The sequence below is a fragment of the Phyllostomus hastatus genome, unplaced genomic scaffold (assembly GCF_019186645.2).
Source record: "Phyllostomus hastatus isolate PE091 unplaced genomic scaffold, TTU_PhHast_1.1 phas_scaffold_78, whole genome shotgun sequence".
NCBI classification, from domain to species: Eukaryota; Metazoa; Chordata; class Mammalia; order Chiroptera; family Phyllostomidae; genus Phyllostomus; species Phyllostomus hastatus.
The window spans coordinates 71,740,343-71,766,504 of NW_025334041.1; the positions used below are offsets into that span (position 1 = coordinate 71,740,343).

The following is a 26,162-nucleotide window of genomic DNA, read 5'->3' on the forward strand; positions in this document are numbered from 1 at the left end:
AATGTCCTTTGGCTACTGAGTAATTATGTATAGAGCACTGAAGAAATTACCTGCTTTAAATTAACTTAATCTAAGAGGGCTCTGTGTGCAATCTTTATTCTTGAAAGATACTATTTGGTTTTGTACCTATCCAGGTGAAAAGTTGACGAATGTCTTGAAAATAAAGCAAGCTGTATTGAGTGTGCATTAATTTCTTGGCTAATATTTCAGTTCACTACATTAGAGCCATCATGATCTGAACGAAAGAGCATTTCTGCTTCTAAATATTTGAATTCCAATTTGAGGCCTGTCAATCTAACCCGACTCATAAGTTGGCTTCATCTGATTTTCTCTGTTTCATAACAATATAGTTTAGTATTTGCTAGGCTGCATTTGATCTGGCATTTCACTTATGAGTCTTAATACTTTTTTTGCTCCAGACCCAGTCACAGCTTTTTCTGTGAGTATCATCTACAACTGTTTCCATTCACTAGGAAGCACATATTAGATCTACTTAAGATATGATTCAATTCCAGTGGTGGCTACAGGTCTGCTGCAAAAATTAAAAACATGATTCACTTAGACTTCCTGTCAAGATGGCCACATAGGTAAACATGGCTCACTTCCTTGCACAACCACATTAAAATTACTACTAATATATATAGAACCACCACCACCAAGAACCATCGGAAATCAAGCTGAATGGAAGTCTGACAACTGAGGAATTAAAGAAACCACATCCATGCAGACTGGGAGGAGGGGCAGAGACACAGAGAGGGCTGATCCCACATTCACATTTGGTGATAAAAATTCGGAAGGAGTATTTAAGGGAGCAAGGGATTCCAGCCAACACCAGGCATCCCAGCCAAGGGTTCCAGTGCCAATAGGATAAGTCTCCATAACTCCTACCTGCAAAAATCATGGGTAATTGAGTCAGTGGAAAAACCTGCTGGAGACCCAACCAGTTTCTCTTAAGGAACCCACACACAGACTTACTCAGACTCACTCCCTCTGAGTTCCAGCACTGAGGAAGCAGCTGGAAGGCACTGGTGGCATACAGAGAGAAACTGAAGTGTCTAGCATCAAGGTGAGAACTGGGGGACCAGCTTCCTCCCAGAGAGAAAGATGGACAGAGGCCACTGTCTCCTTTCTGAACCCTCCCCCGCACATAGCCACACAGCCAGCAGGCAAATGCCACATCTGAGATTCCATCAACCTGGCTAACACTGTTTGCCCCACCCTGGAGATCCCTTCAGACTCCATCCCACCCAATTTACCAGGATACCCAAACAGTTAACAATGTTGTTTCCATATGTATGGCAGGTCTTGGCTTTAGCTTCACAGCTTCCTAACAAGGAACAGCTGGCCTCAGTGAGCCCCTAGCCCCCTGTATCTCTTGCTAAGTGGCCCCAGGCCTGGCACTAGCAGCAGCCAGTCTAGACTAACAGCTTAGCTTCATCTGGGAAACTCCAAACTCAGCACAAGCAGCAGCCATCTCAGACTGCTTTATAGTCAGGCAGGGTGGCCCCAGGCAGAACAAAGGTGGGGGTTAACCTTGGCCAGCACCACCTGGGAAACCCCAGAACAGTGCACCCAGTGGAGAGCTACAGACCACACTGGAGCACTACCACACTGCCCCTGCATAGCTGATCCTCCACGGAGGATGTAAGTTGGTGGTCAGTGGTCACAACCAGTCCTTGCAGCTGACTGGCCTGGGTAAATCCCTCCCAGTGACCTGCCAACAGTCATCATGGCTCAATTACAAGATGAGAGTATAATCAGCCCACTCAAAGGGTGTACCTCGAGTATCCAGTGTGGGTAATAGTGGAGGAAGTGCCACTGGAGGACACCTGCTACATTAGCTGATGCTACAAAGACAGGGAGTCATAGTAGCTCGACCTAAACATGAAAACAAACAGAAGGAGGCTGCCAAAATGAAAAGGCAAAGAAACATGGCCCAAATGAAAGAACAGATCAGAACTCCAGAAAAAGAACTAAACAAAACGGAGATAGCAATCTATCAGATACAGAGTTCAAAACACTGGTTATAAGGATATTTAAGAATTTAGTGAGGACCTCAACAGCAAAAAAAGATACAGTCAGAAACAAAGGATAAACTGACTGAAATACAGAACAATTTACAGGGAAACAACACTAGAGTGGATGTAGCCGAGAATCAAATCAGCGATTTGGAACATACGGAGTCAAAAAACAACCAATTAGAACAACAATAAATAAAAAAGAATCCAAAAAAATGAGGACAGTGTAACCAGCCCTGGGACAGCTTCAAGCATTCCAACATTTGTATTTCGGGTATGCCAGAAGGAGAAGAGAAAGAGCAAGAAATTGGAAATCTATCTGAAAAAATAATGAAAGAAAACTGCCCTAATTTGATGAAATAAATAGACATGCAAGTCCAGGAAGCATAGAGAATCCCAAACAAGATGCATACAAACTCCACTCCAAAACACATCATAATTAAAATGCCAAAGGTTAAAGACAAAGAACCTTAAAAGCAGCAAGGGAAAAGCAGTTAATTACCTACAGGGTGTTCCCTTAAGACTATCTGCTAATTTCTTAAAAGAAACTTTGCAGGCTAAAAGGGATTGAAAAGAAATATTCAAAGTCATGAAAAGCAGGGACCTATAGCCAAGATTGCTCTACCCAGCAAAGGCATCATTTACAATCAAAGGGCAGATAAAGAGATTCCCAGACAAGAAAAAAACTAAAGGAGTTCATCATCACCAAACCATTACTCTATGAAATCTTAAAGGGACTTAAATTTAAGAAAAAGAAGATGATCAAAACTATGAACAATAAAATGGCAATAAATACATACCTATCAACAGTTGAATCTAAAAAACTAAGCAAACAAGAGGAACAGAAACAGAATCAAGGATACAGAGAGCATTTTGATGGGTGCCGGACGGGAGGGTGTTGTGGGGGAATGGGTGAAGAGGGGAGGGTACTGAGAAGAACAAATAGGTAGTTACAGAAGAGTCACAGGGATGTAAACTTCAGTACAGGAAATGGAGTAGCCAAAAAACCTACGCCTGACCCATGGACATGAACAATGGTGTGGAGATTACCTAAGGAAGTGTGGGGGACCAAGGGAGGGGGCAAAAAGGGGAAAAATTTGGGACCACTATAATAGCATAATCAATAAAATATAATTAAAAAACAAAATAAAATACATTAAAAATATGTGACTCGGGACTCACCTTTTTGATGATTTAGGGCAAATGGCTGAAAATTTTTAGCATATTGCAATGCTTCCCGCTGATTTGTAGTTCCACCCATTAGCAAGCTAATAAAATACAGTCTATGTAGCTTAAATTCCAAGGAGCTGTTTTGGGCTATAAGCATTTCTCGGTTTGATACTGCCCACCTAAAGAAAAAAGCAAACACAATTTTAACAATTATTAACAGCTTAAGTGAGGTGTATTAAAAATTGTTTGAAACCTAGTAACATGAAAAAAAGTGTTTGGTCTGCCATCTTGTGGAAGTTGGTGGTAACATCAATCCCTAGGCCCAGAGACATTTGTATAAAAGTAAGCATAACAATTAAAACTGAAGAGGCTTTCAACCAATGAAAAAAAGAAAAAAATATTGTTAGATGACAATTACATACTTAATATACTTTTATACTAAGGCATAATTGACTCTGATAAGTTACATGACAGATCTGGAATTGTGCTAGGCCACATTTTGAAGAAGGTGTCAGCCATGAGACTCACTAGTGAATTGCCTAGATCCACTACTTTTTTCCTGTTAAACTGAAAATGAATCACCAGATTCTGAAAGGGAACTATCAGTCTTTAAACTTTTGTTAGGTGCAAGATTTTGTGCTACTCACTTTGGAATTAACAACAGTAAACACCAGTATTTACTCTTAAGTTGCTTTCAGGCTGATCAGGCACATAAAGCCATGTAAACATCCTAAGCAGGGACGTCACACTCGTTTTCACCTGGGCCACATCAGCCTCGTGGTTGCCTTCAAAGGTCCGAATGTAATTTCAAACCCTCAACAGTTAAGGAGTAGTCACATTTATACAGTACTAAAGTTATTTGGCCCTTTGAAGGCAACCACAAGGCTGATGTGGCCCCTGGTAAAAATGAGTTTGACGCCACTGCTATAGTGTATTACACTGTGCCAGAAAGATATGAACAAACATAGAACTAATGAGAAAAAATACTGATGATCCAAACAACAGCGACTCAGGCCTCTTAGTACAAACAGTTTGAATAACCAATCTTGAGTTGGAACTACCAGTTCAGGTAAGCACTAAAACAGAAATGTGTAACAGCCAGCAGTTAAATTCAATTTTGCAATCAAGTGGTAAGAAGCATTATTTTGATTTTTTTTAGCATATCAAGATATAGAAGCCATTAGTATTACATTCTTCTTTAACTTGACCTTTAGTTGGACAAATATTCCCCACCTAACACAATTTACCAAGGACCACTGGATATGTTAAGGGAGGGGAAAAAATGGTGTGATGTATAGAGAAAAGTAACTTCTAGTTGACAGAATATTTAACATTAATGACTCCCCAAAAGTTGGATTTCACACATTATTTATCAGCTACTATAACATCGGCTATGATAAATCAGAACAGGACACCAACTATTTGAGCACCAAACACCAAGGGGCTAAAAACAACCGTGAGGACACATGAATGAACAGCAGCTGACAGTACTCCAGATGACAATGATTTTAGAAGTAGTCTATGCTGTCTATGTCTTCCAAGTTTTCTACAGTAAACATATACTACTCTTACATGTAAAAAGATAATACATAATTAAGCTAATGCAAAAGTAAACAAAATTTCTTCCATTTTCATCAAAAAGCTAACAAAGTAATTGCAAATTACATATCCTACAATTCAAACCACAAATTATAAATTCAAGTTTTTCAAGCTATAAATATAAGTGCCCTATTTTTTAACCTGGAGGTGTTTTAGACCATGTAATTTCTAATTTATTACTTGAATTTATTTGTACACATTTTCAAATTCTGTTATAAAGCTACAAAATAATCAGAAAAAAACTAGCATTGCTAATTCCTGCCCCTTCCCCTGAAATTTTTAGAAAAGTAAATTGACGTCCATTACAAAAATGAGGTGATGGAATGCAGGAGAATGCAAAACCCAAATTCATAGGATACAAGTTTTCATATGTCTGTTTCTTAGTTTTATTTCTTGTCGTTCTATCTGAATGACAAGAAATAATGAATTATATGTATTAAATTCATTTAACTTCTAAATATTGTATTAAGCCTAAATCTCAAAAGGGAAGGGGTTTAGAATAACTATTTATAAGCTTCTCTCCCCAGCAAAATTTCATTTTCTAAACTAGGGATGATATACCCCCCAAATACATAAGCACCAAGGTGAAGCCCTTGCCCGATAGGACCTCAGTCTCATACCCCCAGGCCTGTACTTTGGCAAACGCATTTATATTTTCCTGACCCCCCCAATTCCTTTGCCACAAATAACTGGACAGATAAGCATAGGTCGTACAGTCACTATGTGTTCTCTCCTAATTAAAAAAAAAAAGTTCATATACCTTTATCTCTTTTATGACCACTTCACGACCCTACATCTTTTGTTGTGTAAGTTCTTGATGGGGTTGCATTCCTTGGCAATCATAACATCCATCTTAGCTGATCTTTGAACTCTGGATATAAATCTCACAGCAACATTCTGATCCACACTAGCAGCTTCCCCAGATAACTTAACATTGGTGAATTCATGATAACTTCTGAGACAATGACATTTATTGAAAAAGATACAAAATATAAGAAACATCATACACAGGACAATGACATCTCAGTTCCCTACAAAGTAAGCACCTTGGGAACTCACACAGTTCTCCCAATCACCATCAGCTGCCCCATCATATTTTCCTGAATTTTTCTTTAAAATTTCCCTGAATCTCATCAATAGTCTGAAATCTCTTCCCCTTCAAAGGTGTTTTTAGTTTTGGGAAAACCCAGAAGTTGCAGGGTGCCAAACCTGAAATATAAGGTGGCTGAGTAACCTGGGTGACTTGATGTTTTGCCAAAAAACTCTGCATAAGACATGATGCATGAGTGAGTGTGTTTATCGTGATAAAGCTGCCACTTACTAGTTGCCCATAGATGCAATATTCTGAATCATCCAAACAGTTTCCACAAAGGACTGTTCAAACTTTAACGCAAAATCTGATGCAGATCAGTTGCTCTACTCACTCAGTCATTTGAATATGATGGCCACACAGTACACATGCTTACTCAACAGTATCTACTGCCCCAATGACCAGTGCAGTGAAGTCATCATTGTTCATGATGCACATTCCAGTGTACTCTCCTTGGCTGCCAGATTACATTGATGTCATGCAAACCATTCCCATTATATTAATAATGGCTGAACTTTTACCAGACAGACCTCATATATTTTACTGATTAAATTGTTACAGTTCCCCCAACTTTTCCCCCTTTGCCCACCCCAACCAAGCACCCTGCACTCCCTCATGCAAAATGCACCCCTTTATTCATGTTAATGGGTCACGCATACAATTTCGTTGGCTATTCCATTTCCTATACTATACTTTACATCCCCACAACTATTCTGTGACCCATTCAGTACTTAATACTCTCACCTCTTCACCCCTCCCCTCACATCCCCCCATCCTGGTAACCAACAAAAAACTATATCCATGATTCTGCCCTTGGTATTCTTGTTTGCTTAGTTTTTTAGATTCAATTGTTGGTACGTAATGTGTTTATTGCCATTTTATTGTTCATAGTTTTGATCATCTTCTTTTTCTTAAGTAAGTCCCTTTAACATTTCATATAATAATGGTTTGGTGATGATGAACTCCTTTAATTTTTTCTTGTCTGGGAATCTCTTTATCTGCCCTTTGATTCTAAATGATACCTTTGCTGGGTATCATTTGATATCACTGATAGAGCAATCTTGGTTGAAGGTCCCTGCTTCTCATGACTGAATATTCCTTTCCAATCCCTTCTAGCCTGCAAAGTTTAAGAAATCAGCTGACAGTCTTATGGGCATTCCCCTATAGATAACCCACTGCTTTTCTCTTGCTGCTTTTAAGATTTTCTCTTTAGGGCTTGGCTGAATACTGTGTTCTTTTTCTTAGTAGTTTACACAGCCAGACACCATACAAAAGTAAAGTCTTCCCTTTAAAGTGACTATGATGGTACGCAAAGTGTCTTCATAGCATATCATTACTTTAAAAAAAAAGATTCTCTCTTTATCTTTAACCTTTGGCATCTTAATTATGATGTGTCTTGGAGTGGGCCTCTTTACATCCATCTTGTTTGGGACTCTGTCCTTCCTCGACTTGCATGTCTACTTCCTCACCAAATTAGGGAAGTTTTCTTTTGTTATTTTTTTTTCAAGTAGATTTCCAATTTCTTGCTCTTTCTCTTCTCCTTTGGGCACTCCCATGATGCAAATGTTGGTACATTTTCTTTTTTCTTCTTCTTGGCTTCATCCAAGAATCAAAGCAACGATATGCCCAGGTCTTTTTTAGCCTGTTGAGGTACTAAGTTCCTTGAGCACCCTCATAATCTGTGTTTTCAATTGTGCATCTGATAAATTGCTCATCTCCATTTCATTTAGTTCTTTTTCTGGAGTTTTGATCTGTTCTTTCATTTGGGCCATGTTTCTTTGTCTCCTCATTTTGGCAGCCTCCCTGTGTTTCTTTCTTTATGTTAGGTCAAGCTGCTATGACTCTCTGTCTTGGTAGCATGGCCTAAAGTAGCAGGTGTCCTGTAGTGGCCAGTGGCACCGACTCCCGCTATTACCCAACCTGGGTACTCGAGGTGCACCCTTCCGGTGAACTGAGTACACCCTCTCCTTGCAGTTGAGCTTTGATGCTATTGGCAGATCAATGGGAGAGATTTACCCAGTCAGCTACAAGGATTAGCTGTGACTACTGACTACCAACTTCTACCCTCTGTGGAGGATCAGCTGTGCAAGGGGCAGAGTGGTGGTGCTCCAACATGGTCTATAGTTGTCCACTGGGTGCACAAGCTCTGGGGTTTCCTGGGTGGTGCAGGCCAGGGTCAGCTACCACCTATGTTCCACCTGAGGCCACCAAGCATGAGCTACAAAAGCAATCCTCAGGTGACTGACACTTGTGCTGGACTTGAAGGTTCCCAGGTAAGGCCAAACTGTGATCCAAAGCTGACTGCTGCTAATGCCAAGCCTGGGGCTGCTTAGCCAGATGTATGGTGGCTCACTGAGGCTGGTTGTCACTTGAGAGGACTTAGGAAGATGTCAAGTCTGCGCTGAGATTACCCATTCATACAGAAAAGCCACTGTTAACAGCATGGGTGGTCTGTAAATTGGGTAGGGCAGAGCTTTAGGATTTCCCCATGGTGGTGCAAACCATGTGAGCCAGGTTAATAGAGTCTCAGGTATATCCCCCACCTACCGGCTCTATGGCTCTGTTGGGGGAGGGTTCAGAAAAGGAACAATGGCCTCTGCCCAGTTTTCTGTTTCAGAAAAAGCTGTCCCCCCCCAGCTCTTACCCTGATGGCAGACATTTTAGTTCCTCCCCACATGCCACTGGATCCTTTCGAGCTGCTACCCTGGTATTGGAGTTCAGAGGGAGTGGGTCTAAGTAAGTCCATGTTCAGGCCCTTTAAGAGGCACTGTTTGGGAATCAGTAGAGTTCATATGACTGACTTAAACACCACTGGTTTTTACAGTCAGTAGTTACGTAGGCTTATCTTCCTGGCACTGGGACCCTAGGCTGGGGTGCCTGGTGTGGGGCTGGTGCTCCTCGCTCCTGAGATATTCCTCCTGAATTTTTATCCACCACACATGGGAGTGGGACCAGCCCATTCCACGTCTCCATGTCACATAACAGTCTGGATGGATATGGTTTCTTTGTGTATTTGTTGGACTTCCATTCAACTTGATTTCTGACGGTTCTGATGATGTGTATTCTGTTGTTCAGTTGTAATTTTGATGTGGTTGTGTAAGAAAGCAAGCTGTGCTTACCTATGCCTCATCTTGACCAGAAGTCTGATCTATTTTCTTTCAATGAGGTTACTAACTTCAATGCTTTGGCCTGAATGTTAGTTAAACCGAGCTGTTTTTGTCTTTTTTTTTAAGTCTTCAATCCAAAGCAGAATATATGATCCATCATTTAAACCACAAGGAGCTTTCTATTTCCTGTGAAATTTTAATTGTAAGATGTTGAAGCAAACTTGATTTTTATATTCATAAAACTGTTCTCATATGCTTTTTTACCACAGCTTTGTGCAGGCCTAGGTTTTGTCACAGCTTCACTTTGTTGTTTTCACTTTCAAATCTTTCTAATAACATTCTATTAAACTTCTAGTAATTCATTTTTGTTCACCAAGTCTCTCTAAGTAATCCATGTAATATGTTGCATGGGTTTATCACTGGGAGAGAGGTGCCAACACAACCACACACTTGCTGTCCGAGGGTGTGATATATAACAGATGCAGAGTGACCCAATCACTGACTTATTAGAAGGAAGTGATGTGACTAAGGGTGATCATGAGGCACACCTGTTATTTATATAGTGATTTGTAGACTGAAGAGTTGACATGGAAGTTATGCAATTATTCACAGTTAACATATATTACGGTAACTGAAATTTGAACTGTGTTGTTGGAGAACCAGTGTTATTCAAACTGTGGTACATCAAATTTGGGCATATTGTACAGAGAGGGTTGTCCATAGGTGCAATAGAGAGAAAGAACATAGGGATCTTAGAGGCAGGAGGTTACTTTATAAAGACAAGGAAGGCTCACAGCAGTACAATAAAGAAAGATGTAAATTTGAGGAACTGATCAAGTTTGGGATTCTATGTTCTATTACCATGGACCTGGAAGAATTAGAAAAAAAATAAGATTAGTTTTCTATTTTCCACCAAGATGCCTGCCCCTCCACTCTTCTTTTTTAAGGCAAAGGAGGGCTAGGCTAGAAAACCAAAGGGTTTATGCCAGGAAGGGATATTATGCAAGCAGTGGATGAAGAAAGCAGGGGTTGTCCAACAGGATAAATTAAAGGCATCAGTCATGTAATATGAAAAATTAAAGAAGGAAAATAGGCCCACTGAGAATAGAATGAAGGTAGAGAGGTGCAGGCCAAGAAAAACATGCAAACATGTTCAGATAATCTGGTCTAGCAACTTGCATTACCATCAACAGTGATGTGTCCAGGTGAATTAAAGCTAATCCAGTGAGAAGACTTGTTCCCTCTACAAAATTAAAAGCCTTTCTCCCAACATAGGTGCTAGTTAATTTTTTACAAAAGTACAAACACAAATTGAGTAGCTGAAAATAGGGTTGAAAAATTCAAGGCCCAGGCTGAATTACCATACTTTCCATAATTTTCCTAATAATTCACTGAACTTTAGATATTCTTCACTTGAACCTCTCACACGGCTCACTGTATAATCTATTTGGTAGGAAGGTTTCTGGTCTCATAAGTCAGGGATTGTGTCTTGCTCATCTTCTCACACCCCCTACTTTGAAAGGGATATACAGATAAGGGGTATAGGTTAAAAGAATCAACTATTTGTGGACTTAAATCTAGCTCTGCAGTGTGAATTTGGGCAATCTACTACCTAATTCTCTAAAAGCCTATTTCCTTACTATTAAATGCGGGCACTTGGAAGGGTTGTGAGCATTAAAAGAGGAGACTGGTTAAAGCACTGTACACAGAGACTGGCACTAAAAGACATTCAATAATAACTTAGCATGTGTTTACTGAATGGATGAACTGTTACAATTCTTCAAAGTCATATTTTCAGTAAGAAAAGTATATTTAACCTGGCTGGCGTAGCTCAGTGGATTGAGCGCAGGCTGGGAACCAAAGTGTCCCAGGTTCGATTCCCAGCCAGGGTACATTCCTGGGTTGCAGGCCATAACCCCCAGCAACCGCACATTGATGTTTCTCTCTCTCTCTCTCTCTCTCCCCCCCCGTTCCCTCTCTAAAAATAAATAAATAAAAAAAATCTTAAAAAAAAAAGTATATTTAAGATTATATTTTTAAAAAGTTGCATGGGTACTTCCATGTAATACTCTGTGCCACTTTACTTTTTATAGAAGCAACTGTGTGAGAATATGACAATGTGCATGTATGAGTTAATCCCCTTAAAAAATGTTTCAAGTTTTCTTAGCTAGAAGTTCACACTGAGTATTTGGGTATTTGATCCATGGGGCAAAAATAGGGGTAGAAGATAGTCACAGGCTTAATGAACCTTGTAACAACCAAATCGAAAACCGGCAAAGCACAAAACTATAATCAGAACCAAAAGATTAACCCACTGTCTACAAAGCACTAGAAAACATGACCAAAAAGAGATAAATCTAGTTAGTGATTTGAGGATATAGAATGCTATACTCTGGATAATGGCATTGTAGCAGAACACTTTTGATTTTTAATTTTTAATAAACAAATCACCACTATAGCATAAACCAGCAGGCTAGTAAACATTCAGTTATATTATAACTTTACTGTGATTTTTTTTAAAAAGAAATTCTGCTCCCAAATCTCCAATGTAGGCTAGAACTGAGCATCATCAGCTTTGGAACCACTCCTTTTTAGAGAAATACTGCAGACAAAGAGATGACACCCATTAAGGTCACAATGTAACAACTGTCTATCTCTGTTCACTGCCCCTGCATCCTCCAGACCTTTTGGGCCTCTTCCATAAAAAGACCCTAAAACAATCATACTTACTTATTAGCAACCCACATCTACACAGTTACCCCACAGAAACACTAAGCATTAATTATCCTACTTGTCAGGTCTCTAAAAAAGACTTGGCACATTGTTAGCTCCACATTTAGAATTTCCATATCATTCCAAAAATAATTAACACAAGATTCTACCTTCAGTTTGCGGTTCTCCCCCAGGAATCTAACTGACAGAATTAATCTGTTTTTCTCCCTCCTTTCACAATTTGGCCAATCTGTGCTGGTGTCTATTTCTGGTAATAGTGAAATAAAAATGCTTCTTGCCAATTCCCACAGTACACTCCACTACAATCTGTCATTGCATTTTTCAAGGCTTACGAGTATCTCCTTTTTCTAGTTTCCTTTAGGCCTGTAGTCTTGGGGGTAAAAAATGAAGTTCAGGGAAATGAGTGACATTTATTTACTCCACAGGTATGGACTTGGCTGATCATTACTGGTGACTAAATCAAGTGCATAAAAATTCAGAGAACTGCAAAAATGAAAATGAAAGTTCAGCCAAAAGTTAGGAACCCTATAAACTTTGCTTTAGAGACTGAAATGGATAGTTAACGTATTATTTCTGAGAGATTTTCAATGGTAATTTCTCAAATAAGAGTTGACTCCATCACTGGAATTACTAACATTTTACTCATCTCAGAATTGGTGTGAATCTTTGTCCTTAACATAGCATTTAAGAAACTGTACAAACTGTAGAATTACACATTTAAATCTACTTAAAAACACAATACACACACTTCCAACTTTACATGAGTTTCTCAGAAATGCAGTTTGGTAAATGTGCCTAATAGCAGGTGTATCAGGGGCCACCCTATTGATCAGCACAGTTCTGTACACTGGTGGTTCTTAATACAGTACTTAAATATAACATTGCCTTATTTACTGCTAGTTTCCTACCACAAAACCAAGAGATTTTATTAACCTAAGTTAATAATAGGCATTTTACAAGCACCAAACTCCAGTGTCTTTCTTCTTAACTCCCTGTCCTGGCCTAGTCTAACTCCTTCCTCTTTAAAACAATTCCATGGATAGTTTATTTCAATTTTCCCCTTATTTTTATAGAGATTCTCAATTTCCCTATTGTCATGGCTTGCCTATTCAATTCTATGGTGAGAATATATCCAGATGAGTGCTATTCTTCCTCCTGAGGAGTATCTATTGTCTTAGAACTTCATTTAAATTTTGCCAGCAACAAACATAAAACAGACCATGGAAAATGATATTATTATCCCGAATATGTTTTTCCCTCTTAGCCTTTACATTCCATTGTGTTATCTTCCCTTATGTATCCTTTCCATTGGACATACAAACTCACCAATATAAGGGCAGGAACAAAAAGTAGGCAGCTTCCTGATCTGTAAGTGTAATTAACTGTTCTTCTGCCATTTCTCTCTACCATATCATCATTCTTTTCTGCCTTCTTTCCATTGTCTCTCACTATTTGCAATTACTAGCTAACACTCTCCAGACTTCCTTCTCATCTACTTCTTCCATGGCCTCTCTCCACATTAATTTTTTTGGCTGGCCTATCTCTTCAACTGCCTAGGCTGCCTGGAAGAAACTACTGCAGCCTCTCACCTTCCTCTTTCCCTTCTTAGGTGGTTCCATACGCTTTCCTCCCAAGAGGTACAAAAAGAAGATGCCACATAATTGAAAGATATTTTCCCCTTATATCTGAACCACAGTTCCCCAAACTGATGTCCTACATTTTTCAACTTTCACTACACACAGAGTGAATTTTCTCCACCTTACCCATAAAAGATACTAAGTAAATACTGCTTATATCCAGTGGTAATAGGCAAGAATTGGAAGAGTTTGAGTTGTTGTAATAGAGATTTCCATTAAACTATCATTTTGCAAACTTATATTCCATAGAACTCCAATTTTGTGGGTTTTAATAGGCATTGTGAGAGTGTGGGTGGACAAGGATTCTTTTATCAAATATGCATGGGAAACACTGGACACAAAATTTAATGAGTTTCTTAAGGATTGCTGATGGACCATCTAATATGCTGAAGTAAATCTCTTACAGGAGAGTATTAAGGAAATATTTTGTAAAGCATTTATCATATAACCTTTGACTCTCTATCTTTTGATTTTCAGGTAGTATGTTCCAGACCTCAATTCCTCCTCTGTAAAATGAATACCTACTTCATAGGATTATTATGAGGATTATAAGTTAATACATGTAAAACATCTGTTAAAATAATGCATGTTAAAGTACATATTAATGCATGTAAAATGCTCAGAACAATGCTAAGCACATTATAAGTACTCAACACTATAATTATCACTACATCCCCCCATGCTGGTAGATATCAATAACATGGCAATAGTCCCAGAAAAGTGAAATGAAAAAACTTTTACTGTAATTTACACTGTTACCACCAACTGGATGGAACACGTCTTCCCTTTGCCTGAAAGGCATTGCTTGAGACAACAGGAAACATTTACAGAAAAAACTGATGTATATGATACAGTTATCAGTAAGACATTTAGATATTACAGAAAAAGAACAAAGTTAAAAGGGTCTTATCAATTTCCTTCATTCCAAAAGGAAAAAGCCTTGCATACTTTGCTGCGGAAGTCCAAATACTAAGCACCATCTCTGGTACACAGTAAGCACTCTCAATAAAAGTTCTGATGAAAAGCCTGAGAAATTAATGGATAAATAATAAATACTACCTTGAATAACATATATTATTTCCAAATCACTATATAACGTCTGGAAAATCCATATATTTTTATTAGGTTCTCTCACTCCCCTTTATAGATGTTTTAGCTATACAAAATAGGAAAGGAGACAGAAGAGTGGTTGCCATACTTTATTTAAGAGGTATTAGAGGTATATGAATTTAATCTTCCAGGTGTATCACAATCTGAAATCTGCTTTAAAAAAATAAAAAAATTATAAAGGTACTATGCATCATAGCTAATGGTACCATTTAAGTAACATCTATCTTCAAAAATATAGTACCTACCTATCTCATATTTAACTTATACAGGAATTTCTAATTTATCAATTTACACAGAAATGTATCTATCTCTACCTGTTTATCTGGGCTGGTTCAAGAACCCAATAAAAATAAGTTATAAAAATTAAATAGGTTAGTAGAAAAAAAAATGTGTGTTTTATGAAATCAACAAGGATCTTCCAAACAATTTTTTTTCTGGTAATAATAGTCTCAAATACTGCCAACTTTAAAACACCAGGATTCTAAGGCCATGATCTCACAACAACATCACTGTTTCTATCAGCTAGTTTCTTCCTTTTAGGAACTTTTCTTTTTCTTCCACCCCCTTTCTTTCTTTCAATAAATAACCCAGTAATCCTCACATTAAAAAATTCTAGGACAAGGGTCAGCAAACTATGGTCAAGGGCCATATATGGCTTGCTGCGCATTTTGTATGCCAGATGGCCAAGCTGGTTTTTCACATTTTGAAAGTGTTGTAAAATAAAACAAAGAAGAACATGTGATGGAAACTTTATGTGGCTTGCAAAGCCTAAAATATTTACTATCTGGCCCTTTACACAAAAATTTGCTGACTCTCTCTAGGATGGTATTTATCATGGCTTAGTAATTTCAGACAATTCATAGCATAACAAGTTCACAGTAAATAATTAAATTTTACAGTGGTAATTAGAACAGAACTCCATCATAACAATCTTTGCTCTCTTTATACATACAAGTTAGCTACAATTATATTGTTTTTTTAGAATACTAGCACAGAACCTGGCCCATTATGGAAGTTCAAATATCAATCTCAGCCTGCCTGAACAACAGTGCTCAGTTATAATTACTAGTCTAAAGTGACGGTATAGCCTGGATACAGGAAACCCTTTCTCTCATGGGAATTCAGATCAATTGATAAGTGAAGTAAGCTCTAACCATTCCTCGTATTATACATCTCCCATATTCCCTTAGCTAAAAGAAAAAAAATAATTCTCCCTTGATTTCTCTGACACACACCCCAGATGTGATACAGATCTCAAAATCTCTAATGTGTTTTCTAAAGAAGTTTTCTTACAGGGTTCTCTCAAAGTATTCAAAAGAAAACAAACTCAGTAACTTACTCCAGAGCAGGTCTCAGAACTCTGACTTTTAACGCTTCTAATATTCGATTTAATTCCACAAATGGTTCTTTCTGACTGGGGTCTACAGAAAGACCAGATTCCTAAAAAAGATAGAACTTTTGTTAGCAGTTATTGGGATAAAGAGATATACTAAAAGCATATTATAAATTAAATATGGGACAAACCATTCAAGATCTTTCTTTTTAACATGTATTTCTATGGCAGAGACTGATGACTGAGACCCATTATCATTCCTTCTCCTTTTCCAAAGTAGAAGAACCCCTAAATTTTAGCTTGGCATATAGTCATGTGAAATAAAGCTGGGTATGATTGCAACACAAAGTTCTAGCCAATGACCTATAAGCATGTACTCTTTGCCCCTTCCTGGAATACCAAAAGGTACAGCTTCACTGGTACTCTAGACCACGAGGACGGGGGCAGCTTAGAAACAGGACAGCTACAAAGAGCCTTGGTCCCTAAGAGCTTCATGGAACATAGTATATGCTGTAGGTGACTTACTACTTCCTATTTCTGTGCAAAAAAAAATTGTTTAAGTCAGTGGTATTTTGGGTCTTTGTCACTTATAAACAAACAATCCTAAATGACAATTTACTTGAGGAATTTTATATAGACAAATATAATTCTCATAAAGTATGGAGAAAGACATGAGTTATAGTTTATCTGTTTAAAATATAAAAGGACTAGAGGTTTTGTTTACAGACTAGCCTGTAATTAAATTATTTAATCCTTACACTCCTTCAACAGAAAATACAATAAAAAAGCTCCTTTGCGTTTTGGCTAAGATTAAGTGTAGTATCCGTTCTTATCAGAAAATACAATAGCACATGGTAGCAGAGGACTCAATTTGAAGAGGCATAAATTTGGGACTGAATCCTACCTACTTACTTTACTAAGAACCTGTATGGCCTTGGGAAAGTTACTGCTCCAGACCTCAGATGCTACCTCCCAGGAGGACTGCCATGAGAAATAAAGGTAAGTGGTAAGTACTCAGTACACAGCAGCTGCTACCATTATGATTAGATGGTATTTGGTAAACTGTTCTGAGATCCCTATACTTATGTCTAATAGAAATAAAAGATAAATGATACGCATCTGAAGTAAATTTTAGCTTGAAATTCGTTTGATGAAATTCTTCAAGTTGGGCTGGAACAGAAGGCCAGACATAAACCTCTTTGTTCTTTTCTATACTAACCTTCCCTATCAAAAGAGTAAATGAAGACAGTAGCATCCCTTCTGATGATTTTGTTGAGGACTCAGAACCAACATTTTGGGGCAGGAATAAGGAAATAATCCAGTTAAGAAGTTCTAGGATTATTAATTTTCTCTAATTACAAACAAGATCTCCTAGTAAAATGAGGTCAGCCCTGATAATTAAAATACTAAAAATCTATCTATGGCTAAAAGAAGACTCAAAACTCCACGAAGAGTTCCTTTGTTTCTTTTTCACCTTCTCACAGTTGGCACACTGTTACCTGGCAGAGCTCCTCGGCTACGTCCAGCATTCCTTGTCGAAAGAAGTGCTCCACCATCACCTCATTGAGAAGCCTCTGGCTGTCTGCCTGCCAGCAGCCATCTATTCCCACACTGCTTATGTCAGAATCAAAATTCTGCAAAAAAGAAAGTAACTCATGAATTGATTAGGATGTATCACTGTATACAGTTTTCACCCTATCTAAAAGAAAGAATGGCCTTCATTTCACTCTGAGATACCCCCAATAAGTACCTAATTCAAATTCATCTGTAGCCTGAGACAGGAAGTAGTTTTTCCATTGCACCTTTCTAAAACTTGACACTCATTGGTTATTGCTGGGAGAATAAACAGGTGATGTTTTAGAGGGCACTTCCCAAAAACATATAAATTTAATAATAATTTCTGTGAGTAACTGATTTCTAGGCATTATACAATAGCAATTATTTTCAGAGGTTCATAGTGATGCCTGTAAAATCATGTTCAATGCAGTACTAATAGGATAAAAAAAGGAGTGAAAACCCATATGCTCAATACAGAATTAGTTAAATAATCAAGTTTAACTTGACAACAACTGCAGTGCCAAAGTGGGCAATCGAGGTAGGGGCATGACCAGGTGGTTAAGAAAGCAGGCTCTGGAGCCAATCTACCTGGATTTGAATCCTGGTTCTATCCTTTATCAACTGTGTGATCTCGGCCACATTACACAAGGTTTTTGAGCCTCAGCTTCCTTACCTTAAGGGGAGAAAATAACACTACCACCCTATCATGGGCTGCACTGCATCCTCTCAAAATTTCTGTGTTGAAATCCTAACTCCCAATATACACCAAGTTAAAATGAGGTCTTTAGGGTGGGTCCTAATCCACTAGGACTGGTATCCTAATTTTTTAAAGAAAAGGAAATTAAGACACAGACAGGTACAGAGGGAAGACCATGTGCGACGGACTGAATGTTTGTGTGCCCCCCCCCGCCCCAATTCCTACATGGAAGGTCTAACTGCGTATGACTACAATTGTCCGTAAGGAGGTGATAAAGGTTAAATGAAGTCGTAAGGGAAAACCAGGAAGAAACACCAGAGCATGTGTTCTTGTATGCTCTACCCCCCTTCTTCTCCCTACCACTTCCCACCATCTGAGGATGTAGTGAGAAGTAAGTCATCAGCATGCCAGAAAGGAGGTTGTCTGCCCTGAACAGAAAATAAATTGGCTAGGACCTTGATCTTGAACTTCTCAGTCTCCAGAATTGTAAGAAAATAATTTTTTTTTGTTTAAACTACCCAGTCTATGGTATTGTAAAATGTCATAAGCTGACTAAGACACCATGTGAAGACACAGGAAGAAGATGGCCATCTACAACCCAAGCAGAGAAGCTTCAGAGGAAAGCAATCCTGCCAACACCTTGATCTCAAACTTCTAGTCTCCAAGATTGTGGAAAATAAATGTTTGTTTAAGCCACCTCGTCTGTGATACTATTATAGCAGCCCTAGCAAATTAACTATACTCCCATACTGGTTAAATGAAATGGTAGTCGCTACTATTTTAGTATTACTATTCACAATTAAAAAGTGAGGTTCATTACTGTGTATCTACTAACATGTAAAAATGCCCGCAATACTTTAAGTGAAAAAAAGCAGCCTCAAAATGGGAGGAAGGAGGGGAGGGTTGGGTGGGTGGGTTGGGATGGGAGTAAAAGATAGAAAATTGTACTACAACAACAATTTAAATAAAATTTTTTTAAAAAGCAGCCTCTACAAAATTATGACCCCATTTTTATTGTTGTTGTTGTTTTAAAAAGAACACCTACAAATGTTTAAGAAAAAATATGCAAGAATGTACACTAAAGTATTAGCAGAAACTACCACTGGAGATTACCACTCTCCACACAAAAAACAAAATTCTTTTCATAATAAACCAATTCAGTTCTGGATAAGGTCAAGTAAGCACACTCTACCCTGTCTCTCCCACTGAATGCAGTTATAAAATCAGGACAGAATAAATAAAGCAGCTATTTGGGGACACTAAAAAGTGAACAGTAGTCCATAGATTGAGAAAGGTCATAGAACTGGTAGTAAGTTTACTACTTCTCTCTCTCCTCAAGATCTCTCAGGTGGATGCAATGCAGCCAAAACCCAGAACTTGGTGCCCACAATGTGAACAGAGAGCTCTAGGGAAAGCCATTTGGTTTTGCCATAAGGAAGAGGAATGGGCTTTCCCACTATTCAGAGAATAAGGGAAATTGCATGCCTTTTACCCCTCCCTTTATTTTCTTCCACCTCTAGCTCAAGGCAGTCTGCAGGTATATTCATTTTCTATTGCAACTTAAAACACAATTTTATTACCTCACAGCTCTGTAGGTCAGAAATCCAATAGACTCAGATATTTCTCTGCTCCAGGTGCCACAAAACTGAAATAAAGGTGGCAGTGATCTGGCCTCTTATCAGGAATCCAGGAAGAAACCCATTTCTAGGTTTCTAGGCTGCTGTTAGAATTGTCCCATGCAGTTGTAGGGCTAGAGTCCCTGTTTCCTTACTGACTAGAGTAGGGGTGGTTCTCAGTTTCTAAAGGCTACTCACATTCCAGGCCTCATGCCCTGTCTCCTATCTTCAAAGCCAATGACAGAAATGACATCCCTCTCACACTTTGAATCTCCCTGCCCACCTCTGCTGCTTTTAAGGGCTCAGGGTATTATATTGGGACCACCTAAATAATCTCCCCATTTTAAGGCCAACTATTTAGTAATCTTAATTATATCTGTCAAGTCCCTTCACAGCAGTACCTAGATTAATGTTTGATTGAATAACAAGGGAACAAGAATCTTAGGAAGGTAGCTTTAGAACTCTGCCCACCACAGCAAGCTATCTAAAGCTCTGAAAGTGAGGGTCCTTTCCAGTCAGAGGAGTTATGGACCCAAGAGAGGGGGGAAACCCCCTAATGCATCTTTGCTCTCTGTCCTTCCACTATCTAGGCCCAGATACAGACACCATCAAGGCAGGTAAGTGAAGCCGCAGCTTTCTGACCAGATTACCAAAATAGTAGCCCTAGAGAACCGTAAAGTACCAGAAAGACACAGAGAGGGAAGAACTTAGAAAAGTGACCCCTTAAAGTTGTTTATGAACTCCTCGGCTTATACTTGAGTTGCATGGGCCTGGTTATGACCCTAAGCAGCACACCACAGACTGAAAACTGAACTAGGGGACAGGACCTGGTTTCCAAGTCCTAAAATGGCTACTGGTTGGCACAGAAACAGGACACAATGAAATAGCTCTGTAATACCTTTGTAAACAAAGCTGACATTGAAACTACAACTCAGAGAAAACTGGTCACAACTTGTGTAATGAACCTACCTCCAGGTCAACTGCATACTAAAACAAAAACATCAATATTTTCCATAGAATTTAAACAAAACGTAGAGTCTCATAACAGAACATTAAAAATGTCCAGGATACACATTTCACACAGAAGCAGAGTACACATTCTTTTGAAGTGCATATGGAACATTTTCCAGGATATATCACACGGTAAGCCAAAAAACAAGTATCGATAAATTTAAGAAGATTGAAATCATATCAAGAAATCATATCAAACATCTTCTCCAATCACAAAGATATAAAACTAAAAACCAATTATAAGAAGAAAACTAAAAAACACACAAAAACATGGACCATGATTTATCATGCTATTAAATATGTGGGCTAACAATGGTATCAAGAAATAAATCAAAAGATATTTAAGACAAATGAAATGAAAATACAATGACCCCAAAGTATCTATGGAACACAGCCAAAGCAGTTCTTAGAGCAAAATTCATAGCAATACAGGCTTACCTCAAGAAACAAGAAAATTCTCAAATCAACAATCTAATTTTACACATAAAGGGATTAGAAAAAAGAACAAAACCCAAAGTAAGGAGAAGGAAGGAAATAATAAAAATCAAAGCAAAAATAAACAAAATTGAGTCTAAAAAAATACAAAAGATCAATGAAACCAAGTCCTGGTTCTTTGAAAATATTACAAAATTGATACACCTTTAGCCAGACTCATCAAGAAAAGAGGGCCTAAATAAATAAAAACAGAGATAAAAGAGGAGAAATGACAACCAACACCGGAGAAATACAAAAGATTATAAGAACATACTACAATTATATGCCAACAAATTAAACAAACTGGAAAAAATGCGTAAAGTCCTATAAATGTACAATCTTCCGAGACTAAATAAGGAAGAAACAGACCAGTAAGTACTAACAAAATCAATCAGTAATCAAAAACCTCCCAACAAACAAAAAATTTTGGACCAATGGCTTCACAGGTGAATTTTACCAAACATGTAAAGAATTAATGCCTATCCTTCTCAAACTGTTCCAAAAATCTGAAAAGGAGGCTAGGATCCCACACTCATTTTACAAGGCAAGCATTACCCTCAGACCAAAACCAAAGAAAGACATTACAAAAATTAAAATTAAGGTGAATATGTCTGATGAATACAGGTGCAAAAATCCTCATCAAAATATTAGTAAACTAAATTTTTCAATACATTAAAAATATGACACACAATGATCAGGTGGGATTTATTCCTGAGATGCAAAGGTGGTCCAACATCTATAAATCAATTAAATTTATAATAACTGCCTAAAACACAATAAGGATAAAAATCAAATGATTTTAGAAAAATATTTGACAAAATCCAACACTTATTATAATTAATACTCTCAGCAAAGTGAAGACAGAAAAAACTTATTCAACATGATAAATTCCATATATGACAAACCCATAGCTAACATCATATTCACTAGTGAAAAGCGAAAAGCTTTAAGATTAGAAAAAAGACAAGGATGTCCACATACACCACTTTATTCAACATAGTACAGGAAGTCCTAGCAAAAACAATAAGGAAAAAAAAGCATCCAGATTGGAAAGGAAAAAAAGTCGTTATTTATAGATGACATGATACTACATATAGAGAGACCCCTAAAAAATCCACCAAAACTATTAGAACTGATAAATGAATTCAGTAAAGTAGCAGGAAATGAAATTAATATTCAAAGTTGGTTGCATTTTTTATACCAATAACGATCTGTCAGAAAGAGAATTAAGAAAACAATCCTATTTACAATTAAATTTAAAAATATAAAATAGCTAGAAATAAATTTAACTAAGACCTGTACTCAAAAAACTAAAGACATTGAAGAAAGAAACAGAAGAAGATACAAATAGACAGAAACATAAACTGTGTTCATGATACAGAGAATCAACATCATTAAAATGTCTGTACTACCCCAAATAACCTACAGGTCCAATGCAATCCCTAACAAAATACCAATGGTACTTTTCACAGAACTAGAACAAATAATCCTCAAATGTGCATGGAACCACAAAAGACCTTGAATAGCCAAAGCAATCTTAAGAAGAATAAAGTTAGAGGTATCCCAGTGAGTTCTTGAAGCATCCTGATAATCTGATATCAAACTATACTACAAAACTATAGTAATCAAAACAGCATGCTACTGGCATAAAAAGACACATAGATCAATGAAACAGAACAGAGAGCCTAGAAATAAATCCAGAGAACTTCTGGTCAAGATAGAGATGTAGGTAAACATGCCTTGCCTCTGCACACAACTATAGCAAAAAAGACAGCTACACTACAAAACAAATATCATCCAAAACAGAAAATAAAGCTGTGTGGAAGTCCAACAACCAAAGATTTAAAGAAGCCACATTCATCCAGACAGGTAGGAGGGGCAGAGATGCAGAGTGACACAGAGAGACACAGAGATGGGAACAGCTGGTACCACAATTATGTATGATGGATAAGAAATGGGAGGGATACCTCAGGAGCCAGGGATCACAGCCCAGGTCTCAGCACCAGGAAGATAACTCCCCATTACTTCTAGATGTAAAACCAGTGCTGGTTGGGGCTGCAGAAGAAACTGCATCCTCTTAAAGGGCCTGCAACAGACTTAGGGCTCACAAAGACCCACACCCTCTGGGATTCAGCAGCAGGGAAACAGCTGAAAGGGCACCAGTGGCATATGGGGAGAAAGTGAAGTGCGAGTGGGGAGACAGCTTCCCCCTGGGCAAAACTCCAGAGGCCAGGTAGCTGCTTTGTCCCCCTGCAAGCCCTCCCCCACAGAGTGACAGAGCAGTGACACAGGTTGTCCAGCCCTGGCAATTATTTAAGGCAATGACCCATACAACTTAACAGGTGCACTAAGACAGGGAGTCAAAGCAGCTCTACCTAATACACAAAAACTAGCACAGGGAGACTGCCAAAGTGAGGAGACAAAGAAATATTGCCCAAATGAAAGGACAGAACAAAACTCCAGAAAAAGAACTAAATGAAATAGATAAGCAACCTATTATATGCACAGTTCAAAACACTGGTTATCAAGATGCTCTTAAGAACTCACTAGGTACTTCAACACCATAAAAAAGTGGCGAGGATGAAGCCAAGAATCAAATCAATGATTTGGAACACAAGGAAGGAAAAAGCATTCAATCAGAACAGCAGAAAGAAAAAAGAATTAAAAAAAAAAAAAGGATAGGCTTAGGAACCTCTGGGACAACTTTAAACACACCAACATCCAAATCATAGGGGTGCCAGAGAAAGAAAAAGAAAAGCAAGAAATTGAAAACTTATTTGAAAAAATAATGAAAGAAAACTGCCTTAATTTGGTGAAGAAAACAGACATGCAAGTCCAGGAAGCTCACAGAGTCCCAAACAAGATGGACCCAAAAAGGACCACACCAAGACATATCATATTAAAATGCCAAATGTTAAAGATAAAGAATCTTAAAAGCAACAAGAGACAAGCAGATAGTTACTTACAAAGGAATCCCAGTAAGACTGTCAGCTGATTTCTCAAAAGAAATTTTGCAAGCTAGAAAGTACTGGCAAGAAGTACTCAAAGTGATGAAAAGCATGGACTCACAACCTAGATTACACTATCCATAAAACATATCATTTAGAATGAAAGAGCAGATAAAGTGCTCCCCTGAGAAGGTAAAACTAAAGGAGTTCATCATCACCAAGCCATTATTATATGAAATGCTAAAGGGAATTATATAAAAAAAAGACTAAAATGATGAACATTAAAATGGCAATAAATTCACAGCTATCAATAATTGAATCCAAATAACAAACTAAGCAAACAAGCATAGATATGGAGATCATTTGGAGGGTTATCAGTAGGAAGGGGATAACAGGGGGAAAGGTGCAGGGATTAAGAAGCACAAACTGGCAGGTAAAAATTAGGGGGATGTTAAGAACAGTATAGGTAATGGAGTAGCCAAAGAACGGATATGCATGATCCACAGACATGAACTAAAGAGGGGGATCACTGGAGTGAATGGGGATACTGGGCAGAGGGCGACAAAGGGGAAAAAACTGGGACAACTGAAATAGCATAAATCAGTAAAATATATATTTTTAAAAAGACATAAATCTATGCCTCTATGATCAGTTAATCTATGACAAAGGAGGCAAGAATATACCATAGGGTAAAAACAATCTCTTCAATAAATGGTATTGGGTAAGCTAAAGAGATACATACAAAAAAAATGAAACTATTTAACTTTTTTTTTCTATTTAACTTTCTTATACCATATACAAGAATGAACTCAAAATGGATTAAGGAGACAGCATAATGCTCTTGAAGTCCATCCATGCTAAGTGAAATAAGCCAGTCAGAGAGACAAGTTCCAAAAGATTTCACTCAAATGTGGAATCTAATGAACAAAATGAACTAACAAGCAAAATATTGACAGACTCATAAATAACCAGCCAGTTGACAATTGTCTGGGTGGGGGGCGGAGTCAGAAGGAGTGGAGAAATTGAGCAGAGAAGAAACTCATGGACATGGACAACAATGTGGCAATTGTAGCAGGTGTGGAAAGGTGGGTGGGGAGAGGTGAAGGAGGGTATAGGGGGATAAATGGTGATGGAAGGAGACTTGACTTTTCGAGATGAACATACAATACAGAGTATAGATGATGTGTTATAGAATTGTGCACCTGAAATCTGTATAATTTTGTTAACTAGTGTCTCCTCAATAAATTCAAAAAAAGGAAAAAAATGGATTAAAGACTTAAATATGACACCTGAAACCATAAAACTCTTAGGAGGTAACATTGAAAACTCTTTCATTGCTCTTAGTAATATTTTTATATGTCTTCTTGATCATGGGAAACAAAAGAAACAATAAATAAATGGGACTACACCAAAATAAAAAGGGTTTGCATAGTGAAGGAAACCATCAACAGACCAAAAAATAACCCACTAGATGGGCATTTGCCAATGACATATCTGATAAGGGGTTAATGTCCAAAACATATAAGGAACTTGCCCTGGCTGGTATGGCTCAGTGGATTGAGTGCCAGCCTGTGAATCAAAGGGTCATGGGTTCTATCCCCAGTGAGGGCACAAGCCTGGGTTGAGGGCCAGGTCTCCAGTGGGGTTGTGCTAGAGGCAACCACACACTGATGTTTCTCTCCCTCTCTTTCTCCCTCCCCGCCTTCTCTCTAAAAATAAATACATAAAATCTTAATTAAAAAAACATATAAGGAACTCATATAACACCACACACACACACACACACACACACACACACACACACACACTATGCCTGAGGACCTGAATAGACATTTCACCAAAGAGGACATAGAGATGGTTGGCCAACAGACATATGAAAAGATGCTCAACATCACTAATCATCAGAGAGATGTAAATTAAGACAATGAGGTGTGGTCACCTCATACCTTTCAGAATGGCTATCATCAATAAATCAAACAAGTGTTCACAAGGTTTTAGAGAAAAGGGAACCCATTTGCACTGTTGGTGGGAATGCAAATTGGTGCAGCCACTATGAAAAAAA

At 38.1% G+C, this 26,162-nt stretch overlaps 1 protein-coding gene and 1 non-coding gene across 2 annotated transcripts in view; one reads left to right on the forward strand and one right to left on the reverse strand.

Moving 5' to 3' along the window:
* The window catches only part of RMND5A (required for meiotic nuclear division 5 homolog A), a 64,714-nt gene that overhangs the window by 11,226 nt on the left and 27,326 nt on the right, over nt 1-26,162 (reverse strand). Inside the window, exons 3-5 of the mRNA XM_045827457.1 lie at nt 17,297-17,431; nt 15,804-15,904; nt 3,201-3,367 (exon numbers count right to left, since the gene is read on the reverse strand). Coding sequence (XP_045683413.1) covers nt 3,201-3,367; nt 15,804-15,904; nt 17,297-17,431 — 403 coding nt within the window. The remainder of the gene's footprint in view (nt 1-3,200; nt 3,368-15,803; nt 15,905-17,296; nt 17,432-26,162) is intronic.
* Nucleotides 7,092-7,229, forward strand: LOC123812267. The gene has a single exon (XR_006784547.1). It is a non-coding gene; the product is annotated as a small nucleolar RNA SNORA15 (small nucleolar RNA).